The sequence below is a fragment of the Lipotes vexillifer genome, unplaced genomic scaffold, assembly GCF_000442215.2.
Source record: "Lipotes vexillifer unplaced genomic scaffold, Lipotes_vexillifer_v1.1 scaffold180, whole genome shotgun sequence".
Lineage (NCBI taxonomy): Eukaryota > Metazoa > Chordata > Mammalia > Artiodactyla > Lipotidae > Lipotes > Lipotes vexillifer.
The window spans coordinates 2,712,490-2,731,865 of record NW_006796149.1 but is presented as its reverse complement, the minus strand read 5'-3'; the positions used below and the strand labels follow the sequence as shown (position 1 = coordinate 2,731,865).

At 41.6% G+C, this 19,376-nt stretch overlaps 1 protein-coding gene across 1 annotated transcript in view; it reads right to left on the bottom strand.

The window, feature by feature from the left end:
- VEZT (vezatin, adherens junctions transmembrane protein) overlaps positions 1-19,151 on the bottom strand; it is a 77,261-nt gene extending 58,110 nt beyond the window's left edge. The window contains exon 1 of the mRNA XM_007468214.1: positions 19,012-19,151. Coding sequence (XP_007468276.1) covers positions 19,012-19,110 — 99 coding nt within the window. The 5' untranslated portion in view covers positions 19,111-19,151. The remainder of the gene's footprint in view (positions 1-19,011) is intronic.
- Between the last annotated feature and the right edge of the window lie 225 nt (positions 19,152-19,376).

The window sequence follows — 19,376 nt, the reverse complement described above, 5'->3', positions numbered from 1 at the left end:
TTCAAGATAGGATAAATGACTCAAATTTTCTGCAATTAATCTATGATGAAAAAATCCAACAGCTATGAATGAGCAATATCAGAACTAGTCTCCTAAGGTGACTAGAGAATTTTTACTCTCAAAACATCTTAATTAGAGATTACAATAACAGAGCAAAATGACAACACTGGTATCTCAGCATTTATCTTGCTTAATACCCACGTTAGATATGGAGTCCATCATTTTCTAAACTTTGTCCTGTTGCTGCTCAGACTGAGTGTGAGGTTATGTTGTCCTTCCCACTTCAGCCTCCAGGGGGTAGTCAGGCTCCAAGATAAAGGAACTAACTTTGAAGATATATACAGAATCTAGCCTTGAAGAAATGAAATGGTCAGATTCTAGGGCAAGGGCCAGAGGACCAGAAGTTGGGCCTGGGAACCTCACTCTTCCTTCCTTTTCTTTCACACCATCCTTAGTCCTCCCAGACTAGGAGGACTCAAAGGTGACTTCTGGAGGGAGAATACAAAAGACCGAGATTAGAAGATAGTAAAATTGACTAATAATCAAGGAAATTGGTATTAAACCAAGCCATTTCAAAATGGTTTTAAATAGGGAAAGGATGTGATTAGAATAGTTTCCTAAACTTTGCTTGATTTAAAATTAAAATTTTAACACAGCACATGACTCTCTGAGTTAGTTTTAAGACATAAACGAGTCTGATTTCCGATTCTGAAAATCATTAAAATAACAGTATTACACCAAGTATACTAAAAACATCCCAGTTGCGGGTGGAGTCAAGATGGCGGACTAGGAGGATGTGGAATTCATGTCTCCACACAACTAGGGGACCTACCAGGCACCGGTACGGGACCACGGACACCTAAGGGGAAGGGAAGAACCGTCAGCAACCAGGTAGGGAATGGGGCGTGGGGGGGAGTGAAGGGAGAGAAGAAGTGGAGGTGGGAAGGGACTGGCGTCGCTGAGGGGCGGCTGGGGAATCCCAAGCCCGAAGGGGTAAGTTGGGGGACCAGAGGATCAAAAGGGAGTGTGGCCAGGTTTCCCCTGCCCACTTGGGCCCCCAGGAACCTGCTGAGATCGGGCCTGATCCTCTGCCCACCTAGGCCCCTCCAGCCATGCAGGTCCTGAGGGAGGGGGAGGGAGGGAAGGGGGAGCAAAAGTAAAGGCTGGACCCTGAGGGGAGGCTGGGGGAGGGGAGGAGTTCCTACACCCAACCGGACCCACCCATGGTTAGGGGTCCAGCGGCAATGGGGGAAAACCTGGGGGAGATGGTGGGGGAGGGGCACGAAGGAATGGAAGGGAACGGGGCCAGCGCTTTCCCTGTCCACTTAGGCACCGGGGAGCCTGTTGGGCTCCTGGGCCTAATGTTCTGCCCTCGCAGCCTCCCTCCTGCCCAACAGAACCCAAGCCCTGCCCCTACACCCCCACCCAGGGCCCCACCTCTACAATTGGAGACCCCCTCCAACGTGCTGGACCCAAGCCCCCCCCCACCCCCCACCCCACATCCTCACCCAGGGCCCTACTTCCAAACCCTGGAACTCCACACTCCAGAGGCCCTCCTTTCCACGGCTGCCCCTCCCCTTCCGCGCAGGTCCTAAGCAGAGGCCCCACCCCACGCTTGAACGTTGCCCCCCACCACCCGCCTAGGTCCCGCCCCACCCTAAACCCTGCCCCTGCCTAAGTTCCACCCCTGCCTGAACTCCGTCCCCATAGCCAAGGCTTTTTTTTTCCTTCTTTTTTCCTCTTTCAGATTGGGGTTCTATTTTACCTTGCTGACTCGCTGCTGATTCATTTATATTTTTCCTTAATAAGTCTTTTATTTTTCTAATTTTATATTATTCTTTCTTTCTTTATTTTTTTTTGCGGTACGTGGGCCTCTCACTGTTGTGGCCTCTCCCGTTGCGGAGCACAGGCTCTGGACGCGCAGGCTCAGTGGCCATGGCTCACAGGCCCAGCCGTTCTGTGGCATATGGGATCTTCCCGGACCAGGGCACGAACCTGTGTCCCCTGCATCGGCAGGCGGACTCTCAACCACTGCGCCACCAGGGAAGCCCTATTTTATTCTTTATACTTTGTTATTGTCCTCTCCTTTTGTCTTGTTTCTCCCTGCCCCCCCCCCACACACTTTATTTTTCTTTTTTCTGTTGTGGTTTTATTTTACCTTGTTGCTGTTGTTTCAATTATATTTTTATTTTTCCTAATATATTTTTTATCTTTCTAATCTTATTTTGTTTTTTATTCTTTCATATTGTACTACACCTTTTTTTGTTTCTTTTTTTTTTTCTTTTCTGCCACGCCATGAAGCTTGCAGGATCTTGGTTCCCAGGCCAGAGGCTGGGCCTGAGCTCCTTTGGTGGGAGCTGCTTGTCCAAACCGCTGGACTAACAGAGAACCTCAGCCCCAGGTAATATTAACTGGAGTGAGGCCTCCTGGAGGTCCTACTCTCAGCACCAAGACCCGGCTCTATGCAACTGCCTGAAAACTCCAGTGCTAGATGCCTCAGGCCAAACAACTAGTAAGACAAGAATACAGCCCCACCAAAAAAAAAAAAAAAAAAACGACAAAAAAATATGTTACAGATGAAAAAACAAGGTAAAAACCTACAAGACCAAATAAATGAAGATGAAATAGGCAACCTACCTGAAAAAGAATTCAGAGAAATGATAATGAAGATGGTCCAAAATCTCAGAAACAGAATGGAGAAAACACAAGAAACATTTAACAAGGGTCTAGAAGAACTACAGAGCAAACAAACGGTGATGAACAACACAATTACTGAAATTAAAAATACTCTAGAAGGAATCAATAGCAGAATAACTGAGGCAAAATAACGGATAAGTGAGCTGGAAGATATAATGGTGGAAATAACTGCCAGGGAGCAAAATAAAGAAAAAAGAATGAAAAGAACTGAGGACAGCCTCAGAGACCGCTGGGACAACATTAAATGCACCAGCATTCGAATTACAGGGGTCCCAGAAGAAGAAAAGAAAGGGTCTGAGAAAATATTTGAAGAGATTATAGTCGAAAACTTCCCTAACACGGGACAGGAAACAGTCAATCAAGTACAGGAAACGCAGAGAGTCCCACACAGGATAAACCCAAAGAGAAACACACCGAGACACATATTAATCAAACTATCAATAATTAATACAAAGAAAAAATATTAAAAGCAGCAAGGGAAAAGCAGCAAATAACATGCAAGGGACTCCCCATAAGGTTAACAGCTGATCTTTCAGCAGAAACTCTGCAAGCTAGAAGGGACTGGTAGGACATATTTAAAGTGATGAAAGGGAAAATCCTACAACCAAGATTGCTCAACCCAGCAAGGATCGCATTCAGATTCGATGGAGAAATTAAAACCTTTACAAACAATCAAAAGTTAAGAGAATTCAACACCACCAAATCAGCTTTACAACAAATGCTAAAGGAACTTCCCTAGGCAGGAAACACAGGAGAAGGAAAAGACCTACAAAAACAAACCCAAAACAATTAAGAAAATGGTAATAGGAACATACCTATCGATAATTACCTTAAAGGTAAATGGATTAAATGCTCCAACCAAAAGACACAGACTGGCTGAATGGATACAAAGACAAGACCGGTACATATGCTGTCTACAAGAGACCCACTTCAGACCTAGGGACACATACAGACTGAAAGTGAGGGGATGGAAAAAGATATCCATGCAAATGGAAATCAAAAGAAAGCTGGAGTAGTAATTCTCATATCAGACAAAACAGACTTTACAATAAAGAATGTTACAAGAGACAAGGAAGGACACTACATAATGATCAAGGGATCAATCCAAGAAGAAGATATAACAATTGTAAATATTTATGCACCCAATATAGGAGCAACTCAATACATAAGGCAAGTGCTAACAGCCATAAAAGAAGAAATTGACAGTAACACAATAACAGAAGGGGATTTTAACACCCTACTTTCACCAACGGACAGATCATCCAAAATGAAAATAAATAAGGAAACACAAGCTTTAAATGATACATTAAACAAGATGGATTTAATTGATATTTATAGGACATTCCATCCAAAAACAACAGAATACACCTTCTTCTCAAGTGCTCATGGAACATTCTCCAGGATAGACCATATCTTGGGTCACAAATCAAGCCCCGGTAAATTTAAGAAAATTGAAATCGTATCATGTATCTTTTCCGACCACAATGCTATGAGACTAGATATCAATTACAGGAAAAAAAAACTGTAAAAAATACAAACACATGGAGGCTAAACAATACACTACTAAATAACCAAGAGATCACTGAAGAAATCAAAGAGGAAATCAAAAAATACCTATAAACAAATGACAATGGAAAAACGATGACCCAAAACCTAAGGGATGCAGCAAAAGCAGTTCTAAGAGGGAAGTTTACAGCAATACAATCCTACCTCAAGAAACATCTCAAAGAAACAACCTAACCTTACACCTAAAGCAACTAGAGAAAGAAGAACAGGAAAACCCCAAAGTTAGCAGAAGGAAAGAAATCATAAAGATCAGATCAGAAATAAATGAAAAAGAAATGACGGAAACAAGAGCAAAAATCAATAAAACTAAAACCTGGTTCCTTGAGAAGATAAAAAAACTGATAAACCATTAGCCAGACTCATCAAGAAAAAAAGGGACAAGACTCAAATCAACAGAATTAGAAATGAAAAAGGAAAAGCAACAGCTGACACTGCAGAAATACAAAGGATTGTGAGACATTACTAAAAACAACTATATGCCAATAAAATAGACAACCTAGAAGAAATGGACAAATTCTTAGAAAAGTACAACCTTCCAAGACTGAACCAGGTAGAAATAGAAAATATAAACAGACCAATCACAAGCACTGAAATTGAAACTGTGATTAAAAATCTTCCAACAAAGTGCAGGACCAGAGGGCTTCACAGGAGAATTCTATCAAACATTTAGAGAAGAGCTAACACCTATCCTTCTCAAACTCTTCCAAAGTATAGCAGAGGGAGGAACACTCCCAAACTCATTTTATGAGGCCACCATCACCCTGATACCAAAACCAGACAAAGATGTCACAAAGAAAGAAAACTACAGGCTAATATCACTGATGAACATAGATGAAAAGCTCCTCAACAAAATACTAGCAAACAGAATCCAACAGCACATTAAAAGGATCACACACCATGATCAAGTGGGGTTTATCCCAGGAATGCAAGGATTCTTCAACATATGCAAATCAATCAATGTGATACACCATATTAACAAATTGAAGAATAAAAACCATAGGATCATCTCAATAGATGCAGAAAAAGCCTTCAACAAAATTCAACACCCATTTATGATAAAAATTCTCCAGAAAGTAGGCAAAGAGGGAACCTACCTCAACATAATAAAGGCCATATACGACAAACCCACAGCCAACATTGTTCTCAATGGTGAAAAACTGAAACCATTTCCACTAAGATCAGGAACAAGACAAGGTTGCCCACTCTCACCACTATTATTCAACATAGTTTTGGAAATTTTAGCCACAGCAAGCAGAGAAGAAAAAGAAATAAAAGGAATCCAAATCAGAAAAGAAGACGTAAAACTGTCACTGTTTGCAGATGACATGATACTATACATAGAGAATCCTAAAGACGCTACCAGAAAACTACCAGAGCTAATCAATTAATTTGGTAAAGTAGCAGGATACAAAATTAATGCACAGAAATCTCTTGCATTCCTATACACTAATGATGAAAAATCTGAAAGACAAATTAAGGAAACAATCCCATTTACCACTGCAACAAAAAGAATAAAATACCTAGGAATAAACCTACCTAAGGAGACAAAAGACCTGTATGCAGAAAACTATAAGACCCTGATGAAAGAAATTAAAGATGATACAAACAGATGGAGAGATATACCATGTTCTTGGATTGGAAGAATCAACACTGTGAAAATGACTATACTACCCAAAGCAATCTACTATCAGTGCAATCCCTATCAAACTACCACTGGAATTTTTCACAGAACTAGAACAAAAAATTTCACAATTTGTATGGAAACACAAAAGACCCTGAATAGCCAAAGCAATCTTGAGAAAGAAAAATGGAGCTGGAGGAATCAGGCTCCCTGACTTCATATTACACTACAAAGCTACAGTAATCAAGACACTATGGTACTGGCACAAAAACAGAAATATAGATCAATGAACAGGATAGAAAGCCCAGAGATAAACCCATGCACATGTGGTCACCTTACCTTTGATAAAGGAGGCAAGAGTATACAAAGGTTGGAGAAAAGACAGCCTCTTCAATAAGTGGTGCTGGGAAAACTGGACAGCTACATGTAAAAGAATGAAATTAGAACACTTCCTAACACCATACACAATAATAAACTCAAAATGGATTAAAGACCTAAATGTAAGGCCAGACACTATAAAGCTCTTAGAGGAAAACATAGGCAGAACACTCCATGACATAAATCACAGCAAGATCCTTTTTGACCCACCTCTTAGAGAAATGGAAATATAAACAAAAATAAACAAATGGGACTTAATGAAACTTAAAAGTTTTTACACAGCAAAGGAAACCATAAACAAGAGAAAAAGACAACTCTCAGAATGGGAGAAAATATTTGCAAACAAAGCAACTGACAAAAGATTAATCTCTGAAATATACAAGCAGCTCATGCAGCTCAATATCAAAAAAAAAAACCCAATTCAAAAATGGGCAGAAGACGTAAATAGACATTTCTCCAAAGAAGATATACAGATTGCCAACAAACACATGAAAGGATGCTCAACATCACTAATTATTAGAGAAATGCAAATCAGAAGTACAATGAGGTATCACCTCACACAGGTCAGAATGGCCAACATCAAAAAATCTACAAACAATAAATGCTGGAGAGGATGTGGAGAAAAGGGATCCCTCTTGCACTGTTGGTGGGAATGTAAATTGATACAGCCACTATGGAGAACAGTATGTAGATTCCTTAAAAAACTAAAAATAGAACTACCATACGACCCAGCAATCCCACTATTGGGCATATACCCTGAGAAAACCATAATTCAAAATGAGTCACGTACCACGGTGTTCATTGCAGCTCTATTTACAATAGCCAGGACATGGAAGCAACCTAAGTGTCCATCAACAGATGAATGGATAAAGAAGCTGTGGCACATATATACAATGGAATATTCCTCAGCCATAAAAAGAAACAAAATCGAGTTATTTGTAGTGAGATGGATGGACCTAGAGAGTCTGTCATACAGAGTGAAGTAAGTCAGAAAGAGAAAAACAAATACCGTATGCTAACACATATATATGGAATCTAAAACAAAATGGTTCATGAACCTAGGGGCAGGATAGGAATAAAGATGCAGATCTAGAGAATGGACTTGAGGACACGGGAAGGGGGAAGGGTAAGCTGGGATGAAGTGAGAGAGTGGCATGGACATATATACATTACCAGATGTAAAACAGCTTGTGGGAAGCAGCTGCATAGCACAGGGAGATAAGCTCAGTGCTTTGTGACCACCTAGAGGAGTGGGACAGGGAGGGTGGGAGGAGGACGCAAGAGGGAGGAGATAAAGGGATATATGTATACGTGTAGCTGATTCACTTTGTTATACAGCAGAAACTAACACAACACTGTAAAGCAATTATACTCCAATATAGATGTTAAAAAAAATTAAAAAATTAAAATATCCCAGTAAATTTTCTTAGAAGGGAGGTTAGGTCCTATGATGGATATGGTGGGCTGGTTTGTTCAGCGTCTATACTACATTCCTTCCTAGTGTGACTCCTGTATTAAAGGGATGGAAAGGCTAAATGTGATATTTTCCAAATTATCTTGCAGCTAGGGTTCTAGATATAAATGAGGGTTCCCAATTTGGAAGGAAGCAAGGAAGCAGAGATTCACTACTTGCTGCCCTTTTTTTTTTTTTTTTTTTTGCTGCTAAACAAAGCTGTGGATGCAAAATGTTTCTAAAGCAGTATTCCAATATGTATTCTCCAGCTTACCAGTAAGGCAGAGGCAGTTGTGGAAGAGAGAGTGGATGGTTAACCTGAAATACACTGCACAGGCTTAATAGAGGTCAAATGGTAGATGGCAAGGAAACATATTGCAGGTTAAAAAGCTAATGACCCATTCCAGCCAAATGGCAAAACATTTTATAAAACTACTGCCACTGTAATGTTTGTACCTTGAAAGACAAACCATGTGCATAAGAAGCTTTCAGCTCTGCAAAAGAAGGGTGTCTCTGCCTGTGGCCTGAGATTCCAGCTGACTGAAAATGGTAATGGGGGGAGGGGAGTAGCAGTGTTCTCAGGGCTGGAAAAGCCAAAAGGCAGGAAATAAGATGACTGCCTGAAGCCTTTCCAAAGACCCTCCCTCAAAATAATGGGAACCAGTCCAGCTGCTAAGATCTAATTAAGGGTGATACCTTTCCACCCAAGCCTCTTATTGCAGATGATGCCATGAAGTTGAAAAAGTCCAAAACAGAACCAGTATACAATCTACAGACTTCGGATTTAAGAGCTTGGTCTAAATTAGCTCTTTAACTGTGGTTACTTGTGTATGAAACTGCCTAGAAGCAAACAGACTGGAAATCTACTACATTTCAGGGAACTATACTGCTAAAGAAACCAATACCCTGCAAAAACTCATATTCAACCTTTAAAGCAACTTTTCGGTCCATAACCTACACCAGCAGGAATCAGGCTGTGCAAGGTACGCAGTCCCCAAGAAAGGTATATACTTTAAAACCTATTTCATATGAGGCAATGGAGTGCTAAGAGATGAAGAATAAGTTCTCAGAGGGCAAAACCAAAGGTCATGGATGACAATGGTTAAGAGTTAATCCTAGAGAATAGAACAGGGGCTACAAAATAAGTTAACCAAGGAAGTCTTCTTGAAGGAAGACTTTACAAGAAACAGATGGCACACTCAAAAGGGATAACTGAAAAGAGTTTAATGAAATGACCATTTATTTACTAAGGCGTAAGAAGGGTTGAGGCAACCAATAGAGGATAGTGAAGCACCCAGGGACTAGCAACAGCAGGAAGTTATTATCTTCCACAGGCCTAAATGTCAAAGGAAAGAAGCACTGTCACTGAAGCCCTGTAAGAGATGAGGTTAGGGCTTCCTTGGTGGTGCAGTGGTTGAGAGTCCGCCTGCCGATGCAGGGGACACGGGCTCATGCCCCGGTCCGGGAAGATCCCACATGTCGCGGAGCGTCTGGGCCTGTGAGCCATGGCTGCTGAGCCTGCACTTCCGGAGCCTGTGCTCCGCAATGGGAGAGGCCACAACAGTGAGAGGCCCGCGTACCGCAAAAAAAAAAAAAAAAAAAAAAAAAAAAGATGAAGTTAAAGGAGTCCCCCAAGAAGACTTGCGGCTTTAGGTACAGGAACACAATCACTACCAAATGGTAGCCCTGCTGGGAGGGAACTAGGAATATAAATATCTCTCCAGTGCTCTCTCTTCTACCCTCTTGCTATATATTTGTGTCCTCCCAAAATTCATATGTTGAAACCTAATCCCCAATGTTATCAGTATTTGGAGCTGAGGCCTTTGAGAGGTGCTTAGGTCATGTGGTTGGACCCCTCAAGAATAGAATCAGTACCCTTATAAAAGAGATCCCAGAGAGTTCCCTCCCCCACCTCTGCCATACGAAGACACAGGGAAAAGAGTCATTTATGAACCAGGAAGTGGGTTCTCATCAGAACTCAACCATGCTGGCACCCTGAATCTTAGGTTTCCCAGCCTCCAGAACTGTCAGAAATAAATTTTTGTTGTTTATAAGCCACCCAGCCTATGGCATTTTGTTACAGCAGCCTGAACAAATTAAGATACGTCTGATTTAAGAGATCTTTTTCATTGGTTGAACCTAAATGTAATCCATAGGACAAGGAAATACAGGTGATGCGTTCCATAATGGTCAGGGTAGAACTATGGGTCTGGAGGAGCACATGAAGAAAAATCATCACTAACAAAAACATCAATCCCTTGCCCATAACCTATTAAATCACCTATTAAGAACAAATCACAAAGGAAATTACAAAATTGTAGACAAACCACATTTCAAAACTCATGAAATACAGCCAATGCAGCACTCACAGGGAAATTTATAACCTTACAAATTATTTTTAGTACTTAGGTCTTTAACTCAAGAAGCTAGAGAAAAAAAAAAACAGCAAAATAAACCCAAAGTAGAAGAGAGAAAATAGATAAAATTAAAAAAAAGAAGAAAACACTAACAAATTCAATTGGGTCCATCAAACAAAACCAATAACTGATTCTTTAAAAAATATATCTGGTATGTCAATACTGCAGCAAATCTATGCAACAGAAAAAGAGAGGGCATGGGGCTTCCCTGGTGGCACAGTGGTTGAGAGTCTGCCTGCCGATGCAGTGGACACAGGTTCGTGCCTCGGTCTGGGAAGCTCCCACATGCCGCGGAGAGGCTGGGCCCGTGCGCCATGGCCGCTGAGCCTGCGCGTCCGGAGCCTGTGCTCCGCAATGGGAGAGGCCACAGCAGTGAGAGGCCCACGTACCGCAAAAAAAAAAAAAAAAAAAAAAAAAAAAAAAAGAGAGAGGGCATGAATAACATAAGTAATAAGACCTAATTAGGTCACTTACATTAAGTCATTTAATATTCACAACTGCTTTATGAGATTGATACTGTCATTTCTACTTAATATTGAGAAAACTGACACACAGAGAAGTTAAGTAAACTGCTCAAAATCACACTAACTATTATGTACTGGAGCTAGGATTTCCTATGCTGTCCAACTCCAGAGTCTGTTCCTTTGACAACTGTATTACACTCCCTTTCAGAATAAAAAAAGACTATCAAAATATCCCCCCAAATAGAAAACTGGAACTAAGCAATAACCATAAAAGAAAAGGAACCAATAGACATCATCCATTCCCCATACCCCCAGCAAAGGCCTAGACCAGGGGTCCCCAACCCCCAGGGCTGCAGACCAGTACTGGTCCGTGGCCTGTTAGGAGCCGGGCCGCACAGCAGGCAAGTGAGAGAAGTTTCATCTGCCGCTCCCCATCACTCGCATTACCACCCGCACCATCTCCACCCTTCATTCCCCACCCCACCCCCACTCCCCCCACCCTCCCCTGCCGCCCGGTCTGTGGAAAAACTGTCTTCCAGAAACCAGTCCCTGGTGCCAAAAAGGTTGGGGACTGCTGGCCTAGACAGTTTAAGGGCCAATTTTAGCTATGCCCTCAAGGAATAGATCATTCCTGAAAGGTAGCAGAATATGTCCCCCCCAAATTATGTCATTGGGCATATTGATTATTTTGAGCTGTAGGCACTTGAAAAACAGCAAATGAAGGGGAAAACTTTCTCTGAACTCTCCCCCTTACTCTACCTAAAGACAGATCTTCCAGAAGGAACTCAATTATCATAAATCCCCTCCCTGGGAGTTTCATCAACTAGGGAAGATTGAGTCATCACAGGAGAGGAGGCTACACGCAGACAAATTTTGTCATATCTCCCACCTGCTCTTCTAAGGGTCCATTTATCTTTCCTAAGTAAACATTTACTCTTCCCTAACAGGTCTACACCCGCTCCCCCCCATATAGATGCTATCTGAGCCGGAATTCCAAGCCATGGAGTGTTAGAATTTTCCCCTGGGTATTGACAAAGATTCTTTCCTTAATCAAACTTTAGTCAGGTTCCTGAAATTTCTCCTAGGCCTACCTGTGCACTTCCTTGCAAAATCTAGTTTTAACAAGAACCCTGGTATGTCAGTTTAGCAAGCATCTCCCATCCACCACAACTGATCACCCTCAATATTGGGTTCCTCATCTTCTACCATTCCCCTAGGTGTAATCACGCCCCATAGGGTTAACAGAAGCTGGTGACTAATAGAGATTCTTGAGCTTGTCTTACAGAACAACAGATAAGGGAACAGCTTGTTAAAACCTCTCTGCTTATAAACTGCCTTCACTGATCAGCTTGCTTTAGTTTTTTCCCCTCTCCTTAACTGCATACCCTCCAAGCTTCACGTAGCCTAGGTAATACACCACAAGACATCTTAACCACCCCACAGATAACACCTCGGATGTATGGGTTGCTATAGTAATGGGGGCAGAGACTTAAGTTGTTTTTTCGGAATTCAGAGTCAGCTCTTGTTCAGTTCGAGCTAAGACTGGTTGGGACCACGGGCCCTAACACTGGGCCTGCACAGGTGTCGGATGAATGCTCTTTTGTTGTCAGAGGGCCAAAACCTCCACCCCCAAATCATGCTAAGCACCTCCATTTTTGAACACGCATCCCTGGAAGAAGCATGTAACCAAGATATGTCTGCACAGAACACCGACTACCTCACTCTTCCCCTACCTCCAATCACCTTTCCTCACACCTCAGACCACCCTGCTCCTTTACCCCATAAATACCCCACCTTTGGGAGGGTGGATTTGAGACTTGTTCTCCTTCCTTGGCTGCTTTGTGAATAAACTCTCTCTGCTGCAAACCTTGTGTCTGACGTAACAGAGGTAATGTCTGACTACCCTAGCCTGTCTTCAGCAAGAATCCTGTTACATTGGTTTAGCCAAAACCCCTCTTGACCCCGTGTTTCCTCTTAGTAATTAAATTCCCATTCATTCATGCTGTATTTGCAATAGAACCCAGTTCTATACTGAGGTCTCTTTCCCCCTATTGTATGTCCTGAATAAAATATGTTTTAACTGCTTTAGCTACTGTCTAGCTCTGTTTTTTTTTTTAACAGTATCTCCCGTGTATATATGCAGTATACGTGTTGTTAAAAACAGGACAACAGGCCCCAAATGGAGTCACTTATACTAAGATCCACCTTACCAAATCAAGACTTAATTACACTTTTGTCCTCTCCAAGAAATGTAACTGAACAGGACCTGTGGAGCCTTCCCAGGACAGAGCCCCTCCCCCATACCTTCTGCTGTAGCTCCTCTTAGAAGTGCCAAGATAACAGTATTTCATGCATATTTCCTGAGCTTTTCAGATGCTAAAACCGCCACCAAATGGAAGAAATTAGCTACTTGATGATCATGAGCCTGTAGCCCCCAGACCTACTGGTACCTAAGGATTGATAATGTTAACTGCCCTGTTACCTCAAGATCAACCAATCAGAGAATTGTGCATGAACTGAGATGCCAGCACATACCCTGGGATGCCCCTCCCCTGACCTTTAAAAATGCTTTGCTGAAACCCTTCAAGGAGTTAGGGGGTTTTTTTGGGCACGAGCCACCTGTTCTCCTTGCATGGCCCTGCAACAAACCTTTCTCTGCTCCAAACTTCGACTTTTTGGTTTGTTTGGCCTTACTGTGCATCAGTCACAGGAACCTGCATTCGGTAACAGAAATAGAATCTTAAGCCAGTCAGTCAGGAACTACCCAATCAACACTAGTGAGGTACCGTGCCATCCCCTAAAAGAACATGACCTTGACACAACCAATCCACTCTTTTTTTTAATTTATTTTTTTATACAGCAGGTTCTTATTAGTTATCTATTTTATACATATTAGTGTATATATGTCAATCCCAGCCATAAAAAGGAACATTGGGTCATAATGGAAGAAATTAGCTACTTGATGATCATGAGCCTGTAGCCCCCAGACCTACTGGTACCTAAGGATTGATAATGTTAACTGCCCTGTTACCTCAAGATCAACCAATCAGAGAATTGTGCATGAACTGAGATGCCAGCACATACCCTGGGATGCCCCTCCCCTGACCTTTAAAAATGCTTTGCTGAAACCCTTCAAGGAGTTAGGGGGTTTTTTTGGGCACGAGCCACCTGTTCTCCTTGCATGGCCCTGCAACAAACCTTTCTCTGCTCCAAACTTCGACTTTTTGGTTTGTTTGGCCTTACTGTGCATCAGTCACAGGAACCTGCATTCGGTAACAGAAATAGAATCTTAAGCCAGTCAGTCAGGAACTACCCAATCAACACTAGTGAGGTACCGTGCCATCCCCTAAAAGAACATGACCTTGACACAACCAATCCACTCTTTTTTTTAATTTATTTTTTTATACAGCAGGTTCTTATTAGTTATCTATTTTATACATATTAGTGTATATATGTCAATCCCAGCCATAAAAAGGAACGACATTGGGTCATTTGTAGAGATGTGGATGAATCTAGAGACTGTCATACAGAGTGAAGTAAGTCAGAAAAAGAAAAATATCGTATATTAATGCATATATGTGGAACCTAGAAAAATGGTACAGATGAACCGGTTTGCAGGGCAGGACTAGAGACACAGATGCAGAGAACAAACGTATGGACACCAAGGGGGAAAGTGGCAGGGGTGGGTGGTGGTGGTGGGATGAATTGGGAGATTGGGATTGACCAATCCACTCTTTGCTAGCCTAACTTCCTTGTCCCACTCCCTTCTGCCTACAAAAGTCTTTCATCTTTTACAGATCCTGGGAAGAAGATCCTTTCTGTCCGCTGGATGGGATGCTGCCTAATTCATGAATCATTGAAGAAAGCCAGTAAGATCTTTTAAATTTACTCCAGTTGAATTTTGTTTCCTAACAATGTTAATAAACTTTTGTTTTTCTTTTGTTAATCTATCTTTTATGACAGGGGTCTCAGCCCAAGAACTCGAAAGGTAGAGGGAAAATTGTTTTTCCTCCCCTGTATTCCCAGTTTGTAAAATCAGTCCTAGAGCACAGAAAGTGATGGGAAGCTGCTTGACTCATTTAGGAGGCAAGCAATAAAAATGCTATTGGAATATTCAATACTGTAAAGATGTCAGGTCTCTCCAAATTAATCCATAGGTTCAAAGCAATTCCAATCAAATCTTGGTAGTTTCCTTTTTCTAAAGTGAAAATGATAGGCTGATTCTAAAATTCATTCAGAAATACAAAGGGCTAAAAATAGCCAAAGCAATCTTGAAGGAAAATAAAGCTGGCTGGTTTTATTCTATCAGACACTAATATGTATTATAAAGTTAAAAAGTAATTAAAATAATGTGGTATAGGCACAAGAATGATCAAATTAACCAATGGAAAAGAGAATACCCAAAAACAAGGCCACACATACAAGGTATCCTGATTTATGACAAAGGCAACGTTGTAGTTCAGCGAGGAAAGGATGGTCTGTTCAGAAAATGCCAGGCTAGGACTTCCCTGGTGGCGCAGTGGTTAAGAATCTGCCTGCCAATGCAGGGGACACAGGTTCAAGCCCTGGTCTGGGAAGATCCCACATGCCTCGGAGCAGCAAAGCCCATGTGCCACAACTACTGAGCCTGTGCTCTAGAGCCCGTGAGCCACAACTACTGAGCCCACGTACCACAGCTACTGAAGCCCGCGTGCCCAGAGCCCGTGCTCCACAACAAGAGAAGCCACCACAGTGAGAAGCCCACGCACTGCCAACGAAGAGTAGCACCCGCTCACCACAACTACAGAAAGCTGGCGTGCAGCAACAGAGACCCAACACAGCCAAAAATAAATAAATTTATAAATAAAGTTGTTTCCTGAAGATGGAAATTCCTTCTTAAAAAAAAAAAGAAAAAAAAAAAGAAAATGCCAGGTTAACTAGACATCCATGTGGGAAAAAAACATATGTTGACCTTTACTTGATACCATACAAAAATCAGTTCCAGACGGATAGCGGATTTAGAAGCAAAAGGTAAAATAAAGCTTTTAGAGAAAATAATCTTTGTCACCTTAGAGCAGGCAAATATTTCTTTAAAGGCACTAACCATAAAAGAAAAAGATTTACTCGGATTATGATAAAGTTAAGAGCTTCTGTTCATTGAAAGACACTATTAAGAGAGTACCACACACCTCCTGAGATATTTGAGGTACACAGATCCAACACAGGACTTATATCCAGTATATGTAAAGAACTCCTTCAAATCAGTAACAAGAAGAGATAATCCAAAAGGAAAATATGCAACAAACCTGAATTGGCTTCACTGAAGTGGATACAAAACTGGTCCTTAAACATATAAAAAGACTCCCCCTTGCCTTATCAGAGAAATGCAAATTAAAGCCAAGAGGAGATACCAGTACACACCTACCAGAATGGTAAAAAGAGAAACTGAAATTAGCAAGTGTTGGTGAGGCTGTAGAGCAACTGGACCTCTCCTGTACTGCTGGTAGGAATATAAATTGGTACAACCACTTTGGAATAATGTTTGGCAATATCTACACAGGTGAATGTATATATTTCCTATGACTTAGCAATTCCACGTCTTAAGTATATACTCAACAGAAATATGTTCAATAAGACATATATACTAAAAGGTTCACACTAGCACTGTTCATAATAGTCTCAAACTGGAAATCACCCGAAGACCATTAATAGTAGAGTGGATTTTAAAATGGTCATGCATTCACATGGAATACTACAGAGAAATAAAAAATGCTCATATGACCATATGGATGAATCTAACAAACAAAACCAGAGAGCAAAAAGTCAGAGCAAAAAGAGCATATACGAATGGAATTGCCCAGTGTGTAAACTATAAAAATAGACGAAAGGAATCTTAAGTTAGTTATTACAAGTCTGAATTGTGGTTATCTTTGGGGTGGGGAGAAGTGACTGAAAGGGAGTGAAAGGGAGTAAAAGGGAGTTTCTGCTGTGCTGGTTGATGTTCAGTTCTTAACATGGGTACTGGTTACATGGATGCATTCAACATGTGAAAATTCATCAATCTGCACATTTAGGATCTGTGCACTTTTCTTACGAATATCATGCTGCAATAAAAATTAATGTATGTGACAAAAAGCAAATAAATTAAACTACAAACTAAAAAAAATTTCTAGAAGTATGGTACTGTTAAATAACATATGAAAAACGTATGCAAGGGACTTCCCTGGCAGTTCAGTGGTTGAGACTTCACCTTCCAATGCAGGGGGTGCAGGTTTGATCCCTGGTCAGGGAACTAAGATCCCACATGCCTCACAGCCAGAAAACCAAAACATAAAACAGAAGCAGTATTGCAACAAATTCAATAAAGACTTTACACCGGGTTCACATCAAAAAACAAACAAACAAACAAAGAAAAGTAAAACGTATGCAAGTCGTAAGAAGCTAACATCCAATAGTAAAATGAGCAAAAAATACAAAAAAATGCTCAAGAAAGAAACAAAAATGTTTCCAGTAAACGCACAAAATGTAAATTAGAACAACAGAATGCTATTTTTCCTATAAAATTAACAAAGATTAAAGGAAACTAATAAGGTTGTTGCTGAGGATTTGGTAAAAATACTCCTAATGGAAACTTGAATAGGTATAACCTTTCTGCATAAGTCTTAAAAAATGTTCATATCCTTTGACCCACTAGTTTCCCTTCTAGAAATTACTATAAGGAAAAATCAGAGATGCAGTAAAAGATGGACTTATGTCAGTGCTGATTACAATTGTATTTTGAAACAATATAACTATCCAAGAATGGGAAAATAGTTATATTATGATACACGTACATGATTGGATATTATGTTATTGTTTTCAAAGAGTAATGAATAGGAAAAGACTTACTGAAAAATACATATAAAATTCTATGTGGTATATTTTTTGTGTTTAAAAAATATCAAACATACATTTGAATAGAAAACAAGTCTGTAAGAACACATACTATAATGTTAATAGTGGTCATCTGTGGGTGGTAGGAAAATGAGCGATTTTAATTTTGTGGCTTGTTTTCTACAATGAAATGTTCTTTGATCATGTATTACTATTATACTCAGATATCTAAGAATAGGGTAAAAAAGTATCCACCCACTTCCCTCTCTCTAGCAATCTAAGCAACATAGATTTTTGTCTCTTCTTCATCTCCCACATTCAATCTTGTAACTGTTTCCTCGATTTTACCTTAGAAGTATCTGTCCAAGCCATTATTCAATCATTTCTTCTCTCTTTTCCAGAACTCAGGCGCTTGCCTTCCCTACTGACCTCCTCAAATCCAGGCACTTCCTTTTGGTAAAAGAGCCCTATTTTCCACTACCTCTTCATTCCAGCCCCATCAAACCACTTTATATAGCGACACTCCACACTCAAGTCCCTGAAAAATCTACACCAGGTACTTTCACACCTCCCAACCTTGACATACTCTGTTCTCTTTCCTTATAATGCATTTTCTCCCTTCCATCTCTCTAAACATATTCACAGTTCAAGATCCACCTCCAATATCCATTTCCTGGGTGTAGTGTCTCCGAGGCCACAAGAACAGACAGCGTTTCCAAATCAATCCTCCAATGACAGTTTGTATATATTTCAACATTTACCATTCTGTACTATTTATTGCGTAGCTCTCTGATGGTATGGAATGAGCCGTTTCTTTTCTTAAATTTCTTAAAATCTTGTCGGATGAATGGATTTTAGTAAAGTATACATACATGCCTTATACCGGGGTGTGACTTTTCACCGGTGTCTGATAGACAAATGGCAACAAAAACACTAGACTGTTTTTTTGTTTTTGTTTTCATTCAAGATGGCAGAGAACGTCTTAAAATAGTCCCACACAAAAGCACTCACACCCGAGCCTCGAATCAGAAGAACTAGCTACACCTAGCGCAACAGCAAAGGACAAAAGAATTAGATGCTGAGATGCCCCGGCCCAAATCACCCACAGTAGGTCCCACACACAGATCTTAAACCACGGTATAAGAAAACAAAAACAAAAACAAAAACTAGCACCTGCTGCCTCCATTCCGAGGGCCACGCCTCGACCACGAACTGTGACCTGGGGCATTTCTGGATACTGACCCGAACAAATCGAGGACTAAAAAGGGGAAGGCTAAATCGTACGGGTGAGTAGGAACAAGCAGGGCTCTAGTCCACCGGCCTGGCTGGGAATTCTGGGAGGGCCCGAGGCAGAGGGCAAGGCGCGGCAAGAGAGCCTCAGGCTACACCTGTCAGGCTGCGTCCAACATTAGGCCCGGAAATTGCCGAGATTCGGTGACCGAGGCCGGCAGGAGCGTCACCCGATTCCTCGCCCCGGGATCGGCCTCTCGCCCGGCCTCCTCGCCTTCTCCCTCGTCCTTCTCAAACAAAGGCAATTCACACGCACCGCCATTTTCCCCTTACCTCAAAAACCACCTCTTCGTCAAAATCCGGTGTCATCCTTCTCCGCCATGCCACCCGCCTCAGCACGATGGGAAATGAAGGCGGGAGAACCGGCTGCATGCGCCCAGGCTTCTGCTTCTGCAGGTCCCGTGAGTCCAGAAAACTACAATTCCCAGCATGCCTCACAGTTCACACCCCTTTTTCAGGCCCGCTCATTGGCGCTGAGCTTAAGCGTGTGGGCGGGAGGGGCGGGAACGGGCTGAATCTCGGGCCCCCTGATTGGAGGAGGCTGGGGCTTTTGTCCGCTTTTTACGGCCGCGACTAGCAGGGGGCGCCTGGAGCTCTGATTTTTTTTTTTGGAGCTGGAGAAGGGCGCGCGCCGGCGA